This window comes from Chelonia mydas, chromosome 3, assembly GCF_015237465.2.
Source record: "Chelonia mydas isolate rCheMyd1 chromosome 3, rCheMyd1.pri.v2, whole genome shotgun sequence".
Classification (NCBI taxonomy): Eukaryota; Metazoa; Chordata; order Testudines; family Cheloniidae; genus Chelonia; species Chelonia mydas.
In genome coordinates this window covers 69,004,906-69,025,331 of record NC_057851.1, presented here as the reverse complement: position 1 = coordinate 69,025,331, position 20,426 = coordinate 69,004,906, and the positions used below count along the sequence as shown (strand labels likewise).

Below are 20,426 nucleotides of genomic sequence, written 5' to 3'. Positions count from 1 at the left end.
ACACGCTGACATTTTGATTTGTACAGTTTAATTTTGCGAATCATGACCATGCTCCATGCAGACATTTAAGGACTTAGAGCTCAGTAACAGTGCTGGAGGCTTCAAGAATGTTGGTCTCAACTATTCAGCCCTTTTATAGGAGCAACATGTGTTTTATCAGAAAAAGGCACTCAGTTCAGATTATGGTTTTTCAAACAAAATGTCCCTTCTTTTCCTTTAGGGAAACCAGTCATGATTGTAATAGAATACATGGAGAATGGGGCCCTAGACGCATTTCTTAGGGTGAGTACCTAAGGGAAATATCTACAGTAATTCAAAATATATTATGTATGTTACCAATTTAGCATAATAAAACATTTTCTCAGTCTGAAATGTGAACATGGCAAACACCAATAGATCTTTAAATTGTCCCAGCAAAATCAGATTAGAAATCAGAAGACCAGGCAGGATCAAACTGATACATTTCTTGGCATTTAAGTGATCCAATGTGGTACAGAAATCATGGTTTTGATTACCATCGTAGATTGAGGATAATACCATGATGCCTGAAGCCCTGTCATGATATTAACGCATTTGTTTAGAGGAATAATTTATTTTTTTTAGCATGGTCGAAGTCCCTGCACAGGAATCCCTAAAGGAAGTACAGTAGTACTTCAGAGAAGAATGAAGGGAAAAGAAAAACTACTTTGTGACAATTTAGCATTTGCTGAGTGAGTGCTCAGAACTGCCAAGCAATGTCTTCACCATTTTAGCATTCCACATGTACAAGCCATAAAATGTAGAACGACTTGCAAAATGGTAGAGAAAGCAGAAAGATAATGATGTTTCCTTGATAAATTCTGTGCTGTAAATAAATCATCAGTATTTAGGATAAACAGAGGCTTTGATCCCAAAAGTGTAATACAGTTTATTTTTTATATATATTGATCATTGTAAAAGGTGAAGAACATGGAAGTGAGTTACAAACAGTGCTATATAAAGTAGTTTAAAAAAAAAAGACCTATCATGTCACAGGTTAATTAGGCTTTTATAACTTTCAACAGGTTCCATTACTTTTAAGAGTTTAGCTATTCAGGCCTTTCTCAACCATATGTCCTGCTTTGTGGCTACATACAGTTTTGTTTAAAATGGATTGCTTTGTCCCGAGATGCATTGCCTTTGGGGTAAGAAGTGACTAGAGTGAAGAACGTTTGCAAAGCTGATTTTCTTTTTCCCCCTCAAGTGCATTAACAAGTGTGCTGCTCCTGTCTTCCCTTCAGAAACATGATGGGCAATTTACAGTCATTCAGCTAGTGGGAATGTTGAGAGGAATTGCTGCCGGAATGAGATATTTGGCTGATATGGGATATGTACACAGGGACCTAGCAGCACGCAATATTCTTGTCAACAGCAACCTTGTTTGTAAAGTGTCAGACTTTGGCCTGTCCAGAGTTATAGAAGATGATCCAGAAGCTGTCTACACCACTACAGTAAGAAACACAGCCATTTGACAATATTTCTTAGGGGTCAGGAGATCTTATTACAAACCAGGCAATAGCCTCTTGAAGATATGGTTGAGGGAAATACATTAATGGCCAGAGAGGTGCTAAGTAGTCCAAGGGAGCTACAAGTCGTCTTCAGAAACCTGGCTTTAAATAACTTTCAGTAAATGTCTAATAACATAATCCTCTAGTGAGGAGAATTCTTGGAAGGTTTTACTGGTTTTAGTGTCTCATTCATATCTTTATAATTTTCTGAATGAATGGATATGGAAGTTTGGTTTATAAAACTGTTTATCTCCTCTTTGAGCTCAGTAAAAGTATTTACATGGAAATCCAGGGGTACTACTTTTTCAGAAGTGAGAATTAATCTCACCTGAAAGCTAACTAATGTAAGGCATGACTGAAACATTGCTGCTACTCCCATATAAGGTGTAACAATTCCCCCCCGGATCTTCCCTTATTCCTAGTTGGGATCACTTTGCCATAGCTGTTCATAGGACACAGCTTACTCCTCTATTCTTTTGTCTAGCTAGCTCCACTTCCCATTCCTCCCTACCTTCAACCCTGCTCACCTATGGTGTAGATAATAGCTGCCTCATGGAGCTGATCCCTGATGCCTCACTGGAACAGCAATCCAGAGAGAACATACAGGATGCTAAAGTTGACACTTATGCCACATTAATACTAATGACAATCTGGCTCTACATGATCGGACATGGATTTTGAAGGAGCCTTAAGAAATTTCAATGGGATTTGAATGCCTAATTCCCTGAGAGTCAGACTCATTTGAAACTCCTCTGAAAATTCTAACATCGATCAACGTTTGAGAATGGCATAATTTTGGTGCTAGGGTTAATGGAAATAATTGTGAAAATGTCACTAAGAAAAACACTATGGACATTTTATTTATAAGCAAATCTTTTTTTTTAAATAGGGTGGGAAAATTCCAGTACGATGGACAGCTCCAGAAGCCATCCAATATCGTAAATTTACATCAGCAAGTGACGTATGGAGTTATGGAATAGTTATGTGGGAAGTAATGTCTTATGGAGAGCGGCCTTACTGGGACATGTCAAATCAAGATGTAAGCTACACATTTGCTATATTTGTATGATTGCATACATGCGTACATATAAATAAATGTTCATATCAATTTTTTCTTTCTACACACACAACTTGTTTTAACTCATAATAATTTTTGTAAAAATATTCTAGGATTTTTATACAGTGAAAAAATAAATATATGATTATCTAGCCAACAACATTAAAACTGTCATCTTCTTTGACACAAGTATGGATTTTAGGTTTATATCACAAGACTGAAACAGGATTGGGGCTCCAGAAATGATAAGACAGACAAGTACTTCTTATTTTATTACATTAAGCTTAGCAAGAATGACATGTTTTCATTCAAACAAGAATTCTTAGTTTTCCTGAACTCATAATTATGGTTAGTCCAGTGGAAAAAGTTGTCCAAAGTCCAAGTTAACAGTTAACGACATACTCTAGCAATTTCACTATATTTTAACAATATTCTTGTTTGTATAAGATGTGACCTAAAGCAGTAGGTTATCAGTAATAGCACAGAATAGTATTAATCTTGACTTTCTTACAAGGATATCTGTTCACACCGACTGTATACATAAACATATGCCAGAATGATTCTCATTCCGAGTTGTTCTTTTTTTTTTTTTTTTATTGAATGCTCGACATCAGAGTTTAAAAAAAAAAAGCATATGAAAGTGTAAATGATGAGTCAGTTTGGCAGAGTGCAAAGTTGTTAATATTTGACAGGTCTCAGTGTCAAAGATTTCATGGACTGTCAAAATATGGGCAAACAAGTCCTTGGGGCAAAGAAAAAGAAATATTTACATTCCCTAGATGCCCAGTAGAGTTTCATTTCTTTTGACACCTTCCTTCTGTACTCGAGTCAAACATAAAAGGGGTCTGACAGGAATATAAGATGCCTCAAAGGCAAAGCTTACCTATCTTTCAGGGAAGAGTAAAGAAAAACTTTAAAACTGAAAAAAAAAATCCAGTATCTTCTTGCTGAATTTTTGATTTTTTTTTAATTTATTTCCTTGTATTGTAAACAGTTGAGGGAATCATGTAAATTATCCTTGTTCATAAAAACACTAATCTCAAATCCTTACAATGACAAAAGAAATGAAATGACAAGTTATATCCCAATTAGCATGTACATTAAGGATTTATAAATTCCTAGTAAAATAATTTCAAACACTGATGTGTATTGTGATATGCAGGTGTGCCCTAAAATGTGCACACACTGCGCACACGCACACCAACTAACCCTGGAGACTCACCCATGTGGCAACATTTTAAAAACTGCCTCTAATTACCCACAATGAATTACAGTTACAACGAACCACAGACAGAAATGACAACACTTAAAATGTGTCTTTACCAGATTTGCAGACGCTGTCAGCAGTTTGTTCACTTAAAAGCATCATTTGTGCCTACAATTGAGTGTGGATGCAGAATTACAGGCCATGCTGTTGTTCCTTTAAAAATATGCCTCATTGAGTTTTCTGAGTTTGAAGGTTGTTTTTTATTCTCTACTATACTGTTTTATCCTATACTAACAGTTTTGGTGCCTTTGGATAGATTTGTGCATAGCAACGTCTAAGCACCGTCTAAGCACATTCCTGTACTCAGTGGATATATCCATACAGCGCTGAGAAGTACTAGCTGAGCATTCAACCCAAGAGCAATCCTGCAATTGCCCAGCAGGATGGCTCAGGGTGAGTGGCACAGAACCCTGCTCACTGCCTTTCTGCAGGCACAGTGCTTATGCGTTCCTAACCCTCACTGCCAAAACTAGTGAACAGTAGTCACTAACTAGCTCAACTACTGTGCATAACTCTTCTCTGGTACCCATTAGAGCTTTGGTGTGTGTCCTGTACAGGGCTACTGGTCCCCAAACTTACGTGGAAGGAGGAGTTCACTACACTCCCTTTTCTCCATATTTGTGTTCCTCATAGGGCAGGATGTAGCCATGCAAACGATGATTTTCCTTCAGTTACTCAACTGTTTTCTGTTGTGGCATTTTAAAAAAGGAGCGTCCCTGGCAGTGACCTGTTACAACAAACAAAGCATCACAGTACTCAATTAACACAGCTCTATCCCCAGAGCTGGTAGCTCCTTATCTGAAGCCTGGACTAGGCAGGTCCTCAAGCAGCCTGGAAATTTGGGAAGCACAAAGGTGTCTAAAAGAAACAATGGGCCAAGCACAGAAATGGAGGAACAGAGAATTGAGGCAAATGTAAATGATACGAATCTGTGCTATTAGCATGAATCCTTGCTGTATTTGATTAGCTATATTTGTTCCTATAAACTATATGATTATAGTTTATAGAAAAAATCCCTTCATTCATTTTTATTTACTGCTTGTTATCTAGTTTAGAACTGTTTTTCCCTTTACATAATAGTAATATTTTAAAGCCACCAAAAATTTTAGCTATTAACCGTCAATTTAGTTCTTTGAATCTTGAACACGCATAGACTACATTTTTAATCTTTTGGAAATCACCTTCTTCCTACTCCCACCATTCTGGCTATAGCCAAATCCGTTCTTTTTTGTTTCCCAATTTGATCCTTCAGACTTGTTTGCTCACACCAGATGTCAAAGAAACTGGTCCTGCTGCATCCCTAAGGCCTTTCTAAAAATAATGTCATTATCATAGTCACTTCCTATCTATCTTCTGGGATCTCTCCAGAACACAGTGAGCATGTAAAAATACTTGCTAATGTGCCTCTCATTTCATTTGCCACTTCCTCTAAAGCTTTTGAATGTATGTTGTCATTCCTAGGAATCTTGTCATTTTTAAATCCCTTTAACCTTTTAATTGCTGTGTGGTGTTGTCTGGATGCATTTTTATTATTCACTGATTGTCTCTACAAGCCTGACCTAAAACTGATATTTTTATAATAAGAGATACAAAAAATGATTTTGATGTGTGTTTTTCTTCTGTCTGTAATTCCTGTATTCATTCTTTAGCATATCAGAATAGCACTTGTTTTTTTTTCATTTTGAATCATTGTTTCTTTTAAATGTGAGGGTTTTCCCCATACATCTTGCTAATGGATCTTATCTCTTACTCTTTAAAATATTTTCCCTGTGTGTATACAGTATCCATTATTTGTCCCCTCACCCTCCTGTTATCTGAGTGGCACTTGTACTATCTCTGAGTATTCTTCGTCACTGTCTATCTTAGGTATTTATATAGCCCCCATTACTGAAGGGGCTGAGAACTTCACAGTTTTTAATGTATTTATTCTCACAACACCCTTGTGTGGTAGGGAAGTGCTACTCTTTATTTTACAGATAGAGTACGCAGGCACACTGAGGCTGGGTGTCTTGCCCAATGTCAGAAAGGAAATCTGTGGCAGAGAAGCGTATTGAACCCGTCTCTAATGAGAGCCATTTCAACTAGACCACTGGTTCTCAAAGCCAGTCCGCCGCTTGTTCAGGGAAAGCCCCTTGCGCGCCGGACCGGTTTGTTTACCTGCCGCACCCGCAGGTTTGGTCGATTGCGGCTCCCACTGGCACGGTTCGCCGCTCCAGGCCAATGGGGGCTGCGGAAGGGCGGCCAGCACGTCCCTTGGCCTGCGCTGCTTCCCGCAGCCCCCATTGGTCTGGAGCAGAGAACCGTGGCCAGTGGGAGCTGCCATCGGCCGAACCTGCGGACGCAGCAGGTAAACAAACTGGCCCGGCGCACCCGGCGCGCCAGGGGCTTTTCCTGAACAAGCGGCGGACCGGCTTTGAGAACCACTGCACTAGACCATGTTTCCTGGAGCTTCACTCTCCCTCTGTAAAAGATTCTGATACAACCATTGATTCCAACCAACTTTCTGAAGTTCATTCTGCATTCTTTGCAGTTGCCTTTAGTTTGCAATCCAGTGCTCTTGCACTTTCTCACACATCCTGTGGAGTATTTTATAGATGAAGTTATTGTATTGACTAAACCTTGGATATTCACCAACTTTTATTTATCATGGCAGATTTATTTCATAGGGCTAAGCCCAGACCTGATCTTGGTTTTTCTACAAACTGAGAGGAAACAGTCCAGTGTACTCCCCATCAAGAATCGACACCCTTCCTTAGCAATTCTAATACAATTATGTCAGTCAATGTCACTGCACTTGAAATCTCCCACAAACAGTTTTTTCGTCCTTTTTTACAAGCCTTTCTTATCTGCATTGCTTCCTGACATGCTTTCTTATCCTGCCTGCAAGGTGCATAGCAGTTTCCTGTGATTTTTTCTTAATCATTTCTATCTTTCTCTTAAATCCAAATGGACTTGACTGAGGAAGTCAAACAGTGGGTGTAATTCTTGCTTCAGACATTATGTCCTCCCTCATATCAGCATGTGCCACCTTCTCATATTAAGTCTGACCTTGCTTTAGACTGTTACATTAAGATATCACTCAGCCAGGCCTCACTTTCCCATATCACATTGTATTCAGATTGCTTGTTTGCCTCTAATAACATGGATTGGCATAATATGCAATTTTTTCTTCCTAATAATTTCTGTCCACTAAATATTTCCTGATTTTTTTTTAAAGTCTGGGGGCTTTGGGGATTTTGTGGGTAAATGCACAGACTCATATCCATTTACAAATCAGTGCTTCAACTGCATCCTCTCTCTTAAAAGCCTTTGGGCAAATAATATTGCTTTCTAGAATATCTCTATCTATCCATTTATCTGTTGCACCCTAGGTGAATTTAATTGTTGCTCCCTGCTGCTGATTTGACTAGGTTATACAACTATGTTCTGCACACCATAGAGTAATATGTTTAATAATCATAGAAGATAAAAATCAAGGGTATTGTATGAAAACAAGAATTCGAGTGTCAAAACAACAGACTCTGCTTTCATAATGCTTTGACTGTTTAATTTAGTTGCTTGATTTTTTTCCCAGTTATTAAAATTCATTCTCTAAATATTTCTCCCTTGATGAAATCCTCTTGTTCTGGCCATTAGGTTATAAAAGCAATTGAAGAAGGCTATCGTTTGCCAGCACCCATGGATTGCCCAGCAGGTCTTCACCAGCTCATGCTGGACTGTTGGCAAAAGGAACGTGGTGAAAGGCCAAAGTTTGAGCAGATAGTTGGTATTTTGGACAAAATGATTCGGAACCCTAATAGTTTGAAAACCCCTCTTGGAACCTGCAGCAGGTAAGAAATCTGCTAGTGAGGGTTTATAATTCTCTGAACGTATATTGACTCTGAATGTGTTCTGATTAGCTGCTGGATACAGCTCCCTCCAGCTGCTCATCTCGCTACTCTCCTTTCTTCCTTCCCTTTTTGTTCCTTCTCTCCCCATTTCTTCCCTAGATGCCATTCAGTAAAAATAAAATCCACCCAAAAGTGACTTACCTAAAACAAAAATACCAAGTAAAAGAAAAAAAAAATCTTGCCACTAACGTTCCTCCTGTTGGCAAACCATGAACTCTGTTCACTCTGCTTGTATGTTCTATCCCATTTCCACACCCCTCCCTTTATATGTCTTGTCTATTGAGACTATAAATTCCTCAGGGCAGGGACCATCATTGTCTCTGTGATTGCATGACGGGGTCCTGGCCTCTATGCACTGCTGCAATAAAAATAATAGTAGTAATACAGTTAAGCTCGGAAGAATTTGATTTTTATTGGGAAACTTCAATTTCACTGTGCTTACCCGCAAACCGATGATAAAATATTTCCATCAATAATAATCGTTTACAAATGCAAAGTGAGAAAAAGGCTGCTTGAGAACTTAATTAGGGTTTGATTTAAAGATATTTATTTTGACATGTGATGTTGACAATTTTTGTTTCAGTGGTTAAAAAGCTTTAACTTTTTGAATCTCAATGTTGGCTGTCATTAAATAATTATTGTCCGATCCTACCATTGTCTGAACCCCCCCCCCCCCCCCCCAAATTTCCCAGAACTGTGAAAATGTAATCAATAAAAATTGCTTAAAAATAAACATTGTTTTCTGTCAAAAATATAAAAAAGAATCAAATTCTGCCAAGCTTAAATACAGTGTCTAAATAGCCACCCTTTTTTTACTGTGCTGCAGAGTGACCTCTCCTTTTTACCCTCACGACTCTCTTTTTAATTCCATTCAGCCATTTCATCTTACCTAATTTTTTGGTATGACTTCAATGTTTTCTACTTATAACTTGCCTGCTCCCATGAGTTCCTCAGTCACAGTTATCTTGTGTCAGGAGTCAGGAGTCCCATGTTCAGATCCCAGCTCTGAGACTGACCTCATGTGTGACCTCAGGAAAGTCACTGCATCTTTCTCTCTTTCTGTTTCCCTCCATCCTTTGTCTGTTTTATCTATTTGAATCACAAGCAATTTGGGGTGGGGACTCTGTTTTTGATGATGTTCTTATACAGGGTCCAGGGCAATGGGGCCCTGATCTTGTTTGGTGCTACTATAATACAAATAATTAGGATTGTTGATTAATTGGTTAACTCACACGATTAACTCAAAAAAATTAATCGTGATTTTAAAAAAAATAATTGCAGTTTTAATCGCACTGTTAATAGAATACAAATTGAAATTTATTAAATATGTTGGATATTTTTCTACATTTTCCTATATATTGTATTCGGTGTTAATTGAAATCAAAGTGTATAATTTTCTGCCATATATTTCATATTATTTTTTATTACAAATATTTGCACTGTAAAAATGATAAACAAAAGAAATAGTATTTTTCAATTCACCTCATACAAGTACTGTAGTGCACTCTCTTTATCGTGAAAGTGCAACTTACAAAATAGGGTTTTTTTGTTACATAACTGAACTCAAAAATAAAACAATGTAAAACTTCAGAGCCTACAAGTCCACTCAGTCCTACTTCTTGTTCAGCCAATCGCTAAGACAAACAAGTTTGTTTATATTTACAGGATATAATGCTTCCATGATGATGACACTCATTAAAAAAATAATGCATTAATTAAATTTGTGACTGAACTCTGGGGGGGAGAATTGTATGTGTTCTGCTCTGTTTTACCCGCATTCTACCATACATTTCATATTATAGCTACTCATGGGGGAATTCTGCGCCAAAAAACTAATAATTCTGCAGCAGAAACTTAAAAATTTGGTGCATGATATTATAAAATTTTGCTTTCTTTATTTGTCAAAGTAATGCAATATAATCACTCTGGTTTCAATTATTTTGGTAATTTATTTAAACTACTATAAAATGGATAGAGAATTGAGCTGGGGAGCATTAGAGAAAATTCCCAAACCCCCTTGCCTAATAGTAATGTACATAGGTTTGATCTTTATTTTTAGTTATTAGTCAACAGATATATGCAGCCACATGCTCAGTGTTGCATCATAGCCAGTTGAAGACCAAGTGAGGGCTGAGGAACCAAACTCAAAATTTAGTCCAAAAATTTAGACCAATTCTGATCACTAAAGCACCATAAGCATTTATAAGGCCATACTGTCCTTTATACCACTCTGGCAATGTAAAGGAGCTTTAAAACTTTTACACCTATTTACACCCCCAGTAAAATGCTGGGGGAATTCGCAAAGAGAATGGGAACAATTCATTAAGCAGGCAGGCTGCTATGTTCTCCTCCGCCTGAAAGGACAGTGTTTGTCCCACGCCTACCTCCTCAGAAACACCCCGAAGCCCTGCCCCTCCATGCTAAGCATGCTGCAATAGCGAGCGAGAGGGACAAAGTGTCTCTCTGTCTCACACACACAACTGCGGTGATTTACGTCTCTATTGGCTGCTCTGGTGCCTGAACCAACCTGCCTGCGCTTCCAGAAAAGGGTGTGTGACCACTCTTGCGGCTTCCTTTTGCTTCCCTGTCAGAAGTCATTTTTCTGGGGGGAAAGCAAAGAGATCTGCTGGGGTCATGAATTCTGCGCACACGCAGTGACGCAGAATTCCTCCAGGAGTAAAAATTTTAAGAACACTTTTGCTTCAGATTTGACAAAACGCAAAGAAGGTACTAATGTGAGATTTCTAAAGATAGCTACAGCACTCAACCCAAGGTTTAAGAATCTGAAGTGCCTTCCAAAATCTGAGCGGGATGAGGTGTGGAGCATGCTTTCAGAAGTCTTAAAAGAGTAACATTCTGATGCAGAACCTACTGAACCTGAACCACCAAAAAAGAAAATCAACCTTCTGCTGATGGCATCTGACTCAGGTAATGAAAATGAACATGCGTCAGTCTGCACTTCTTTGGATGGTCATCGAGCAGAACCTGTCGTCAGCATGGACTCATGTCCCCTAGAATGGCGTTGAGGCATGAAGGGACATATGAATCTTTAGCACATCTGGCACGTAAATATCTTACAATGCTGACTACAACAGTGCCATGAGAACACCTATTCTCACTTGTTTGTCTGAGCAATTGGCTGAACAAGTAGGACTGAGTGGACTTGCAGGCTCTGAAGTTTTACACTGTTTTATTTTTGAATGCAGTTTTTTTGTACATAATTCTACCTTTGGAAGTTTGACTTTCATGATAAAGAGATTGCACTACAGTACTTGTATTAAGTGCTGAATACACTTAATTGAATACAGTACTTGTATTAAGTGAATTGAAATACTATTTATTTTCTTCTTTTTTACAGTCCAAATACTTGTAATCAAAAACAAATATAAAGTGAGCACTGTAATCTGTGTATGCTGTGTTGTAATTGAAATCAATATATTTTAAAATGTAGAAAACATCCACAAATATTTAAATAAATGGTATTCTATTGTTTAACAGTGCAATTAATTGTGATTATTTTTGTTAATCACTTGACAGCCCTACAGATAATAAAAAAGAATGTTGATTTCCAACAGATCTGTTATTCCAACTGGATAACAGTAGCCCATCAAGTTGACTTCACTCTTAATGAACTTTTGTCATGCATTACAATATGCTAAGGGGAATGTTACCAAAAGCTGCAAAATACTCTTACATACGTGATTGCTAGCCATAGCAAACAATTAACAGAACAGGTGAAATTGCATATTTGACCCTATTATTTTCTGTTCCTATTTCTATCCTCCACCTTCTCTGACTCTGCCAAATACTCTGTTATGGTTTATTATTTTAGGAAACAATTTATGTTACTGTTTTCTTCTGCCTAGACCAATTAGCCCTCTTCTGGACCAGAACACTCCCGATTTCACCACGTTCTGCTCTGTAGGAGAATGGTTACAAGCTATTAAGATGGAAAGATATAAGGATAACTTCACAGCAGCAGGCTACAACTCTCTTGAATCAGTAGCCAGGATGACTATTGAGTAAGTTGGCACTGGGCATGTTTGACCTACATTTAGCAACCTTCTAGGTAAAAGCCAAATAATATTAAGCTGCAAAATACTAGACCCAAATAGTACAAACTCAGTTCATAAGGCCAGATTCTGTCCTCACTGAGGTTTACTCAGCACAGGAGAGTGAGTCCAGGGAGCAGATCCTGGCTTCTTGATTCTCTGCCCTACACAATTAGTGTAGTTTAGAGCAGCCCAGCAGCATCTCTAACCTATTCCAGTTAGTAACAGTCATTTTAGGACTGTCTGCCAACATAAAATTGGCAGAGGACATCAGTGGAACAGGAACAACCCCCTTCTCCTCCCTGGCATGTCCTTATGCTCGGGCTGAGGAGGCAGGAGGCTTAGAAGCTGGCCGTGCCAGCTGAGAGCTCCCGCTAAAAGGGGGAATTCTCAGCTGCCCAGATATGGCCAGTGTTTGAATTTTTGGGCCACCTGGGTAGTACATATGTACCAGACTCTCAGAGAGATTGTAGCCCATTTTTTAATGTATATGAAAATCACCACCACCACCCCCAGATCACTCCCTGCTAACGAGCATATCTCAAGGACTGGAAGATTTTGAAAAAATAACACGGAGTCCTTGTGGCACCTTAGAGACTAACAAATTTGTTTGGGCATAAGCTTTTGTGGGCTAGAACTCACTTCATCAGGTACATGGAGTGAAAATACAGGAGCAGGTATAAATACATGAAAGGATGGGGGTTGCTTTACCAAGTGTGAGGTCAGTCTAACAAGATAAATCAATTAACAGCAGAATACCAAGGGAGGAAAAATAACTTTTGAAGTGGTAAGAGAGCTGTTCATTACAGACATTTGACAAGAAGGTGTGAGTAACAGTAGGTAGAAATTAGTATTGGGGAAGTTAAGTTTAAGTTTTGTGATGACGCAATGACTCCCAGTCTCTATTCAGGCCTAATCTGATGATATCCAGTTTTCAAATTAATTCCAGTTCTGCAGCTTCACATTGGAGTCTGTTTTTGAAGTTTTTCTTGAAGAATTGCGTCTTTTAGGTCTGTTATTGAGTGACCAGAGAGACTGAAGTGTTCTCCTACTGGTTTTTGACTGTTATGATTCCTGATGTCAGATTTGTGTCCATTTGTTCTTTTGCGTAGAGACTGTCCAGTTTGGCCAATGTACATGGCAGAGGGGCATTGCTGGCATGATGGCATATATCACATTGGTAGATGTGCAGGTGAATGAGCCCTTGATGGTGTGGCTGATGTGATTAGGTCCTATGATGGTGTCCCTTGAATAGATACGTGCACAGAGTTGGCACCGGGGTTTGTAGCAGGCTTTGATGTTTTTGTTGTGTGGTATATAGTTGCTGGTGAGTATTTGCTTCAGGTTTGGGGGCTGTCTATAAACGAGGACTGGCCTGTCTCCCAAGGTCTGTGAGAGTGAGGGATTGTCCTTCAGGATAGATCCTTGATGATGCGCTGGAGAGGTTTTAGTTGGGGGCTGTAGGTGATGGCTAGTGGTGTTCTGTTACTTTCTTTGTTGGGCCTGTCTTGTAGTAAGTGACTTCTTGGTACCCTTCTGGCTCTGTCAGTCTGTTTCTTCACGTCACCAGGTGGGTATTGCAGTTTTAAGAATGCTTGATAGAGATCTTGTAGGTGTTTGTCTCTGTCTGAGGGATCGGAGCAAATGCGGTTGTATCTTAGAGCTTGGCTATAGATAATGGATCGTGTGATGTGGTCTGGATGAAAGCTGGAGGCATGTAGGTAAGTATAGCGGTCAGTAGGTTTCCGGTATCGGGTGGTGTTTATGTGACCATCACTTATTAGAACTGTAGTGTCTAGGAAGTGGACCTCTTGTGTGGACTGGTCCAGGCTGAGGTTGATGGTAGGGTGGAAATCGTTGAAATCTTGGTGGAATTCGTCAAGGGCCTCCTTCCCATAGGTCCAGATGATGAAGATGTCATCAATGTAGCACAAGTAGAGTAAGTGTGTAAGGGGACAAGAGCTGAGGAAGCATTGTTCTAAGTCAGCCATAAAAATGTTGGCATACTAATGGGCCATGTGGGTACCCTTTTTGCATGCTGTCTGTGTTGTGGAGAAAGGGATTTGCATCCTTGCAAAGGAAGCAGGTGGTTAGCATGAGGCACAAAGATTTGGTGGAGGTCGAGTGTGCCTCTATATTGGCTCTGTGGTCTCTTAGAGGTCTTCTTGGCTTTCATGAAGCAGAGCCGCAGGCCCTGCCCATTCCACCCTCTTCCCAGAGAGGCTTTGCAGGTCAGAACGTAGTGAGGATGGTGTTATAGAGACAGCTCCACCCTACCTTCCACCTATATGGCAGCAATAGGTCCTCATGCAGAGGTTTCCTACATGCATGTCTCTAAAGGGCACAATGTGGTCACAGTAATCTTCCTTTTATACAGTGACTTTATCCTGAAAGCATCCCAGTAGGAGTGTTTTCCTACACTGAGTTTTCTTCGTAGGTACAGTTACACATGATAAGTGATGCAAAATAATGTTATCTCACTCCCAAAACTAGAGAAATGTGTACATTTCTGATGAAAAGATCGAGTAGGGTTTTAGGCACGATTCACAATATTGATATGAGGCTCCAGTATAGCTTTGATATATTCAAACATGGGTGCCCAGGGTACTACTCAGTTTTAAGTGACTCCTTTATCCCATATAAGTGCACTGTACATCGAATAATTAATACTGTACACATTTATCTTTCCCAGTGATGTGATGAGTTTAGGGATCACGTTGGTTGGTCATCAAAAGAAAATTATGAGCAGCATTCAGACTATGAGAGCACAAATGCTACATTTACATGGCACTGGCATCCAAGTGTGATAGACATTTCTCCCTTATGAGGGAGGTAACGGACTGAGAGAACAGCACTGGCCTTCAGTATACATGAAGTGCTGCTGGAAGACACTTGATCTCCTGGGTCCTTCCTGCAGTGAAGAGAAGATCTACAAGAAGCACCTACAGACTTGAACTCCTAAGTGCCACCAGAGGTTACTAAAAGGGAATTGGGATCCACCACTGATGGCAAGGAAAACAGCAGTGACAATAAACAAAGTACTACCTGAAACACATACAAACACCTTGAGCTCTCTAACCTCCTTTTTATCTAATAGACTTTTTAAAATGTACATAAAGAATTTAAAAAAGAATATATTTGTCAGATAAAATCATGATACTATTGTTAAATTCAGCAAAATATTTTCCTTAAATCTTGATTTAAGAATCTTTTTTTAATCATTTGTGTTTATTCTTCATAAAGACCTTCTTTTAGTATGATGTTTATATCTCTGGACCTTTCTAGGGCTAATTCTATGACACATTACTACACTGGGTACCTCTGAAAGGTTACTAGAAGTTTTAGAAATGTAAGAAGCATGACTGAGCAACATATATCTGTCCAAACATTGATATCCTTTTTTGTGCCATTTTATTCTGTTAAATCAACACTGTATTGACATGGTTTGCTAACTGGCAGGGAGTCAAGAAAATGCAAGTTGCTAAGAGCTCTGATATTTTTTAAAGAATTTTTTAAGGTTAAACATATATTATCTTTTAAAGGAAAAAAGAAAAAAAGCAATAATGACCCCTAAGTAGTCCTAGGCACTTTTAACAAATTGTTTGCAAGATGATTTTAATGGACTAGATTTAAGATGAGATTTTTTAAGGAGTAGATCCATAACTATAAACCAACTGAGGTATTTTATGGAGTGGATGATAATAGGAGTGCCTCAGAAGTCAGGTGCAGTTCTCCAGTGTTACCTATTTTAATCTGAGCACATCACATTTTTTTCAATGCTCTGCATTAGCAAATCTGAGAGAAATGGCTGGCATATATTTTATATGCATTTCAGTTGAGTGCAGTCCAGCTGTGAGAATAAGAATTTACCTTTTATATTAGAACTGTAGAGCATGAGGCAAGGGGCAGTTCAGAATTTTCACATTGTTTACTAGCTTTCATTGCTCTCAACACCAACACCATACACACACACACATTCATTTGGGAACTTGAGTGCAAAAGTACTTGCTCAATTAAAAACTTTTACACCATTTTTATTTATATATGTACCTTATTTAACTAAAATGTTAAACTACCATAAGCAATAAGAAAACATGGCTACAGATATTGCAGGAATGTATACACATCAGAGAGATGCTTTCAGAAATTATGAAAATTGTGAACTACCCCTTCAGTGAAATGCTGAACTTCCAAAGAGAATTGGGCTGCTTCCGTTGATTTTGATAGAGAAAGATCCCAGGGATCAGTCATGAATTGGTCTTGTTTGATAATGTGGGCATCCACAAAAAAACTGTAAATGTTCCTTTGTAAAACTTGTAAATTTAATTTATACTGTCTTGTTTTGTACACACATTTCTGTGTAGTGAGCTCTGAATACATTGAAAATGCACTATATTTTTCTATTTTACTTGCAGAGCATCACAAAAGAACATGTATTTTCAGTGCTACATAATGTGTTTTCCCACATTTAGGACCAAAGACAGCTACAGAAAACTCAAATGGATCATTCCTTCCTCCACCCCACCCCACCCCTTTTTTTATCGCTGTACAGTGTTACATTTTCCATTTTATTTATTTGTTTGATTAGAAAAATCAGTTTGATTATACCAATTTTCTTCTCCTTCTGCCTTCGTTGAAGAAAATCTGTAAAAAGCTTTTAATTAGCATAATCCCGTTACATAGACACTTCCATTTGTAATCTTTGTAATAGACTGTAAATATATTTTTGGAACTATAACACAATGTTCACAAGGATTATTTTTCAGTGTCCATATGTGATCGTTTATACAATTCACAACCCCTTGCAGTCATGTTGAGAAGCATACTTTATGGCCTGGTTTGGCCATAAGAAAGAATGGCGAAGATTCTTATTTACTATTAGATTATCAACTTAGAAGAAATGAAGTTATTTGCATACACATAAGTCAGCAGGCTTTTTTTACTGTTAATTTTTTTTTTAGAAAATTGTTAATATTAGAAGACAAAATGCACCGCAAGCCCAAATTTTCAGTCTAATGCTCCTAAACCTTCAGGCACTTAAGTTAGCAATTGTGTTGTGTTGTAGGCAGCCAGTTTTGAAAATCTTCACACTAAATCTACAATAAGGAACCTAGGCTGGACTTTTCAAAGGGACCTAATGTACTCAGCTGCCCACATCCCATCATATTGCAATGGAATTTGGGTGCCTAACTCCACTAGGCCATTTTGAAAGCCCCAGTTCTAAATATACACATCTCATGGGAGTTGTGGACAAACCCTCTTTAAATGGAAAATGAGGCAAACACCTGTATGCGACTGTGTTCAAGAGGCACAGACGATGAAACACATCATATCTGAGTGTCCCCTTTGTTCTTTCACCAAGGGCCTGAAGTACATTCACCAGCTCACTGCTGCGGCAATGTGCTGGCTATCAAATCTAGATACAAATTTGTAATCATTGCTACCTAGCCAAGCCGTATGAAAGAAGAAGTTCTAAGTGGTCTGACTTTCAAAAGTGTTGAGCCTCCTCCAGGAGTCAGTCCTTGACTCAGCAAGATATCATGTGGTTCACTTTGTAGACCCTTCATGGGACTTGGGCACATGCTTAACCTTAAGCAGATATTTAAGTGTTTTGCTGAATAAGGGTTAACTTAACATGTGATTAAATGCCTTGCTATATTGGGGCCTCATAGTCTAGAAGCTGTAGGGTGATCAATTATTTTCCATATCAAGCCACTTACTTAAGTACCTAACTATGGATTTAGGAGTTGAACTTCAAGCACCCACTTTTGAAAACTTTTGGGTTCAGGGGCTGGATCATGCAAGATGCGATGCTATTCCTTTTTAATAAGAGTTGAGGGCCACTCTGCACCTTTAGGAGTTGCTAGGCAGCATGGACTTATCAATGCAGGTTTGAAATCTTAACTTTAGGCAAAGAAATTTTAAAATGAGGCTCATAATATTGATTATGTCTATCTTATCTTTCCCTTTATGTCTTTCCCCTTATGTCTATCCTTATCTTTATGGTCATAGCCAAGTCAGATGCTTTGAATAGATGATAAAACATTGATCATCTCTTTTGACTGCCTTAAAGTTGCTACATATTCGTATGCCTTTGAAAGAGGCAGGACAGACCTTCAAAGCACAATCAATATTCAAATACCTAGTCTATCTTTCTGGCTAGAACATTATTGCAATTAGGAGTATATGTATACATATCCAATTTTTAGCTGGCAAAGCATCAACATTATAATGTTGATTTCAATTCTATGTTTGAAGAGAGATGGAACAGGGTAAGGAAAACAATGGCAGAAAAAGGTTGGAATCTTCTATTGAGACTCAAGCATTTGGCGAGCAGTGGAAGAAAAAGTGGAAATTAAAAAAAAAAGTTTTCAATTATTTAGAAAATGAAACAAATCACGTGGGTCAAATTCTAGCCTTGTACCCCATCCAACTAAATTGAAGTCACTGGGGTTGTACAGGGTGTAAATCAGATTAGAATTTTTCCTTGTGTGTGCTTGACTGCTAGAAAGTTATTTTTTCCCAATGAACCAAATTTTCGTTTTATAACTAAATAAGCTCTTCCATCACCAATATCTTCCAGTTTTCTTAAAACACACTTGTCGCTTCCAACAATGTGCAATGGATCATCTACCTGCAATTGTTAAGTAGGATATTAATTCTTTATTGCTCTAATTGTGTTGATGTTCCAGTGAAAGACCCAACTGGCCCACTGGTAAATTGCAGTTCTATAACATCTAAAACAAATTGGAATGTTCATTTACATATAACTTCACTCAAGAGGCTATGTGATCATATATGATAGTTATTGTTTGGATAAAATCATGTTTAACTGAAACCCTGACATGGCCATGTTAAAAAACTCCAGGAAGGAAAAAAATGTTTTTATGTATCTAAAACTTGAATGTTGTTTTTAATGTCTCAATAATTCAGCTCCGTTTGTATTCACCATTTTAAAATTAGTTTTTGATATGTTTAAACTGGAGTCATTTGGCATCCACTGAGTTAGTTTAAAGAAATTATTTTAAATTACATTTTGCTTTTCTCCACTAATAATTCACAGAAAATAATTTCCCAGTGTTTGGAATGTTACAAAAACCATTACTTTAATGTAGGGAATGAGTTTTACTTTACATTTGTCAGGTAAGAGTTGAAATAAAGCAGAATTTGTCCTTAACTTCCAAAAGGATTTATATATAGCAATATAACAACAGTATAACAAATTATATTACTAATTTAGGGTAGATTTGTGTCATTTATGCATAGCCCATAATTAGAAGTGATGCAGAAGTACATTGGCCCAGGATGAGTTTCAGCAGGCATTCTACCTTTTAGAAACAGAATGGATCAGATAATGGGCAGTAAGCATGGAGTATGATGTTACTGAACCAAAATAAGAGTATGTCCTTTTGTCACTTCACTTTTATAAAAAAGAATACTCAAAAAGTTAGAGGTTAAAACCTACCTTTTTTAAAAAGCCAACCATACCATTTCTGAAGTTAAAAATAACTCTTTTCACAAATGTCTGTTGTTTTTCTATTTCAAAATTATTTATTTAAATAGAGCATATATGGAAGGCAGGGGAAGAGACCAGTTCCCTGGTCCAGGTTAGAAATCCCGGTATAAGAAATGTGTGATACAAATGCTTGCCTACAATAACTCTGACACCTGAGCTGAGGCTGCAGTAATACCAAACTCAAGTTTCAGGGGATTGGCCCAGGAAAGTTATTGTGTGTACTAGATGAATTAAACAAAATCGATACAGTGTGACAGAGTAATTGTTTTTATCAAATTTGGTAGCCACCTGAAGATGGTAGATTCCGGATTTAGGAGACAACTCAAAATGTCTGAGCTTTGAGGTAGCACATAGGACCAGAAGGGACCTCCTAGGTCATCAAGTCCAGTCCCTTGCTAACACAGGCAACCTGGTCATAAATCTTGTATATAAATTTTTCAGGCAAAAACTAGTTGGATTTTTTGCCCCCACAGCTATTGGAAGACTGTTCCAAAATCTAACTCCTCTGATGGTTAGAAACCTTCTTTTAATTTTCAACCTAAATGTATTTGTGGCCAGATTTTACCTGTTCTTGTGCCAACATTGTACTTTATCTTAAATAGCTTGCGTCCCTCCTTGCTGTTTACCCCTGTGATGTATTTATAGAGAGCAGTCATATTCCTTCTCAGCCATCATTTTAGTAAGTTAAATAAGCCAAGCTCTTTTAGAATCATTTTAGTTCCCGTAAAACTCAAATTCTGGGCAGCAGCATATTTTCCCCATTATTCCCCTAAGAATCAGAAGTCTGGCCAACAATTACTTTCAAGCAAGAATATTTATTGCTTGCACAGTGCAGCCTTCCATCTACTTAGGAATATACAGACTTAAATTAAATTTCCCTTGAAAAACAGTGGTTTGAAGGGGAAAAAAATAAGAGGTTGGTAAACGTACAAAAAATATGACCAAAAAAAGAGACCATAAATGTCATGAAACCCAAAATATTACTTGGTTCTTCTGTCCTTATTGGTATTGCATTCTATATAGTCCTTTGCAGAACATGTATAATTACTGAAGGATATTACATACCAGATTAAAAGACGGAAATAAAAATGCGTTGTATCCTAGAACTGAATGGAAGC

The 20,426-nt window shown here is 38.1% G+C and overlaps 1 protein-coding gene across 2 annotated transcripts in view; it reads left to right on the top strand.

Moving 5' to 3' along the window:
* Window positions 1–19,210, top strand: part of EPHA7 (EPH receptor A7) — a 175,276-nt gene extending 156,066 nt beyond the window's left edge. For both annotated transcript variants that reach the window (XM_037894491.2, XM_007052778.4), the window contains exons 12-17: window positions 221–282; window positions 1,260–1,469; window positions 2,416–2,565; window positions 7,487–7,680; window positions 11,607–11,762; window positions 14,485–19,210. In XM_037894491.2, coding sequence (XP_037750419.1) covers window positions 221–282; window positions 1,260–1,469; window positions 2,416–2,565; window positions 7,487–7,680; window positions 11,607–11,762; window positions 14,485–14,599 — 887 coding nt within the window. In that variant the 3' untranslated portion in view covers window positions 14,600–19,210. The remainder of the gene's footprint in view (window positions 1–220; window positions 283–1,259; window positions 1,470–2,415; window positions 2,566–7,486; window positions 7,681–11,606; window positions 11,763–14,484) is intronic.
* Window positions 19,211–20,426: the final 1,216 nt, after the last annotated feature.